The sequence below is a fragment of the Pterocles gutturalis genome, unplaced genomic scaffold (genome assembly GCF_000699245.1).
Source record: "Pterocles gutturalis isolate BGI_N339 unplaced genomic scaffold, ASM69924v1 scaffold40053, whole genome shotgun sequence".
NCBI lineage: Eukaryota > Metazoa > Chordata > Aves > Pterocliformes > Pteroclidae > Pterocles > Pterocles gutturalis.
The window spans coordinates 1,359-5,021 of NW_010124406.1; the positions used below are offsets into that span (position 1 = coordinate 1,359).

A 3,663-nucleotide genomic window follows, 5' to 3' on the forward strand; every position below is an offset into this window, starting at 1 on the left:
CCCGGCAGAATATTTTTAGTGTTTTAAATTCAAGGTTAATCCCTTTTGATAGGAATAGTAAATACATTTGTTGTGTTTTAATTTGATTTTTTTTTTAAACACAACTATTTTCAAGCTACAATTTGCTTAGGCATTGTAATTGAATAAATATACCCTGTGTTTTTAGGCATTTTCTCTAAACATGCTGTAGCATATATTTTTTTGTGGACTTGAATTCCAAATAGATTTTTATGGCTAAAATCTAACAATGTGAATTTGAACCATCTTATGCTTCTAGTTTGCAACAGCTATTCATAACAAAATACTGAGGGTTCCTAAAGTCTTAAACAGCTTCTCCTTCAGTCTAACAGATGTTCTGCCAGGAGCTGGCAGTGCACATGTGCTTCGTTCGATATGCTCAGATAAGGTTTGTGTGGCCTTGATTATCAGTGATTCAAAGGGCCCATTTGACAAGTTGGTCAAATTATTTACTTTCCGTGTGTACTGAAACCTACCTTTCTTCGTCATTCTGTAACTTCTGCCAGCTGTGAACTGTTTAAAGTGGTAGGAAAGTTTCATTTTGTGACTGTGTGCAGTAGGTTGTTTTTGAAGCAAGAGGAAGAACAGTTGTCCTTGCACACAAGCTAGCTAATGAACAGCCTTGTTTGAACACGTGCCTTGTATTCTGACTTTTAACTGCACGTTCTTTGTATTTCAGTCTCCAAGCCAGCACCTTACTGGGAAGGAACAGCAGTCATTAATGGAGAGTTTAAAGAGCTGAAATTAACAGATTATGAAGGAAAATACCTCGTCTTCTTCTTCTATCCTCTTGACTTGTAAGTAAGACCACAGTAGACATACCATGACTTGAGTGCAGCTACACTAGACTTGTAATTCATTAATTTTTCTCTTTTTTTGAGGTCTTGATTTTTTGTTTAGTAAGGGAATGACAGAAGAAAATATATTCTTTGCATCTGTGTTTTCATCATTCATTGCTAAAATTGTAACACAATCTTTGTCCAAACAAGTGTGTCTGCTTGTGTGTCTCCACAGAAAAAAAAAAAAAACTTTCAGTATGTAGTACACAGTCAGGCAACCTTTATATTCTGTATGATGCTGTAAATCACTGCTGCAAACAGAAGACAGCATCCATCTATATTCTCTAGAGTGTATATAGTGTATCTAAGAGGTGGCCTTTAAGCTCATCCCGTAACATCCTAAGAACACTTAACATTAGCCTCCTTTCTTTGGAATGCAGTAACTACTCATCCCGTAACATCCTAAGATGTTAGCCTCCTTTCTTTGGAATGCAGTAACTTCACTGGTTGAGTGAAAACATCTCTGCTTTCTACCAGACAATACCATTCTTTTCCATAAAATGAAGAAAAGAGGACAGAGATGTGTAACGACCTTAATATTATAAAGGAAATAAGGTGACTCTTGGCCCTTAGCTTCAAGGCCCTATAAATTGGGATCTTTACCACTTTATTTCTTCTGTAGTGGAAAAAGTTCAAGTTAAAATCTGCAGACATGCACAGTAAGAACAAATTATGGTATGTTCTTCTAAAAAAAAAGGGCATATTGTGCTTAAATTCAGCCACTTAATATTCATAAAGTCTAAAAGAAAGTAACTGTAAAAACACTTGTATCCAGAATGTAATCTAACTGTAGGTTTATAATCGTCTTCAGTAATAAACTGTTTGTAACTGAGCTAGAGTCTGAGGCTGGAAGATTTGTCAGGCAGCATTTCAGTTAAATACTTGAAGAAGCAATAAAAAACAAGTTAAAAATTTATTATAATTAATACATAAATAACACATTTATGATAAATACACAATTTTAAGTTAAACAGAGAACTTACTGGATGTTGCATGAAGTTTTGACTTTATCTTGTCTTAAATTCTCTAGTACTTTTGTATGTCCAACTGAGATAATCGCCTTCAGTGACAGAATTGAAGAATTCAGAGCAATAAATACTGAAGTAGTGGCATGTTCTGTGGACTCCAAGTTCACTCACTTAGCATGGTATGTATCTTATCCTTGTCTTTCACTAAAAATTATTCATTGGTCCCTTTTAGCTGAAGAACAGTCTCCTCAGATTTTTAGCCGATGTAGTATATCATAAAGTGTAAAAACATGATGCTATTGACAGAAATATTTTTCAGTGGTAAAAATTTTTTAACCCTAGTGAATGAAAGTACCTTTATCTTTGAAGCTTGTTTAATATGTATTGCTTGAAAGATATCATGCCTCAGTCCGAAAAATACTGCAAATACAAAAAAATAGGGATGCAGGTATCTGTAAATGCATCACGCTGTCCCAATTCATGATCACATTGGTATAAAGCAAATATGACTGATAAGAAAGAGGTCATTATTAATAGATGTGGCCAAAAACTGCAAAAGATCTACTGAACATTTTGGTTGAACCATAAATAGTATTCATATCCCTTGTGTGCAGAACAAAAGAAAATGTCATTTGCACTAAATCCTTCTGTCTGTACTGTTCTGGTTTGTAAGTTCTAACTTTGAAAAAAAAATCTTCATGAAAAATACATCTGTGCCTCATTTCTTTCAAAGGATTAATACTCCTCGAAAACAAGGAGGACTTGGACCTATGAAGATTCCACTTCTTTCAGATTTGACACACCAAATTTCAAAGGATTACGGAGTATATCTGGAAGATCAAGGGCATACACTTAGGTATTTCACTTGGTTACAGTATGGGGTTTTTTTGCTGGGATAGTGCTCACTATATCTAAAGAAGCATTTGAAATTTTTCTTTGAGAGCAGTTTTTACTTGGAGATCCATGCCAAGAGACAAAATAAATATTGAAGAACGCAAAAAATTAGCCATAACAAGTCAGAAGAGAGGTGGAGGTTAATATCCTGGTTAACAGCAGTCATCAGTGGATACCAAGGGCAGGGAAAACATGCAGAATACCCTAGAACTGCCGTTATTCAGGGACCTCCCAAGTCCAAGTGGAGTCAAGACTAAGGGTGACTAATGGCCTCAAGAGATCCATCTTTCATAAACTTGATTAGTTACTTTTGGGATCCCTGTAACGTCATAGCATCGGCAACATTCCCTGACAGGGCCTGTCAAAGCTTAGTTTTCAGAGAAGTATCCTTTTTTGGTTTTAATTTACCCTCAGCTCATATCATCCGATGCCCCAGGTAAAGAATAGTAGGTTACTAGTCTTCTGAGGTGGTGGTATTGTATGGTGTTTGCAGAGATCAAATTCCTCCCATCTAGCAGACAGAAAATAATGTGTAAACACAGCACTGTAGTTCTGTTTCCTAACACACACCAAAAAAATGTTTTCACAGAGGCCTTTTCATTATTGATGATAAGAGAATCCTTCGACAGATCACGATGAATGACCTTCCTGTTGGCAGATCAGTGGATGAAACACTTCGTTTAGTACAAGCATTCCAGTACACAGACAAACATGGAGAAGGTGCTCTTTTAAATACTTTCATGTTGAATATCATTTTACTTAGACTGGAAGCTGTGTTTGTAGCTTTTTGGAAGAAAAGTAACTCCGTAGCATTAAAGACTAGCCTCCTGCAGTGAATGAAGCTGTTCAATTGCCCTGCTACAAGATTCTGTGGTGCTGGTACCTCCATAGGTTGTTTCTACTGCAGTAGTCCACATTTTGCTTCACATTCATGAGAATGCCGA

General features: G+C 36.1%; 1 protein-coding gene across 1 annotated transcript in view; it reads left to right on the top strand.

The window, feature by feature from the left end:
- Window positions 1-697: 697 nt before the first annotated feature.
- PRDX4 (peroxiredoxin 4) overlaps window positions 698-3,663 on the top strand; it is a gene marked incomplete at its 5' end in the record, with an annotated part of 6,177 nt that continues 3,211 nt past the window's right edge. Inside the window, 4 exons of the mRNA XM_010078246.1 lie at window positions 698-815; window positions 1,888-2,004; window positions 2,559-2,681; window positions 3,309-3,439. Of these exons, the coding sequence (XP_010076548.1) occupies window positions 698-815; window positions 1,888-2,004; window positions 2,559-2,681; window positions 3,309-3,439 (489 nt within the window). The remainder of the gene's footprint in view (window positions 816-1,887; window positions 2,005-2,558; window positions 2,682-3,308; window positions 3,440-3,663) is intronic.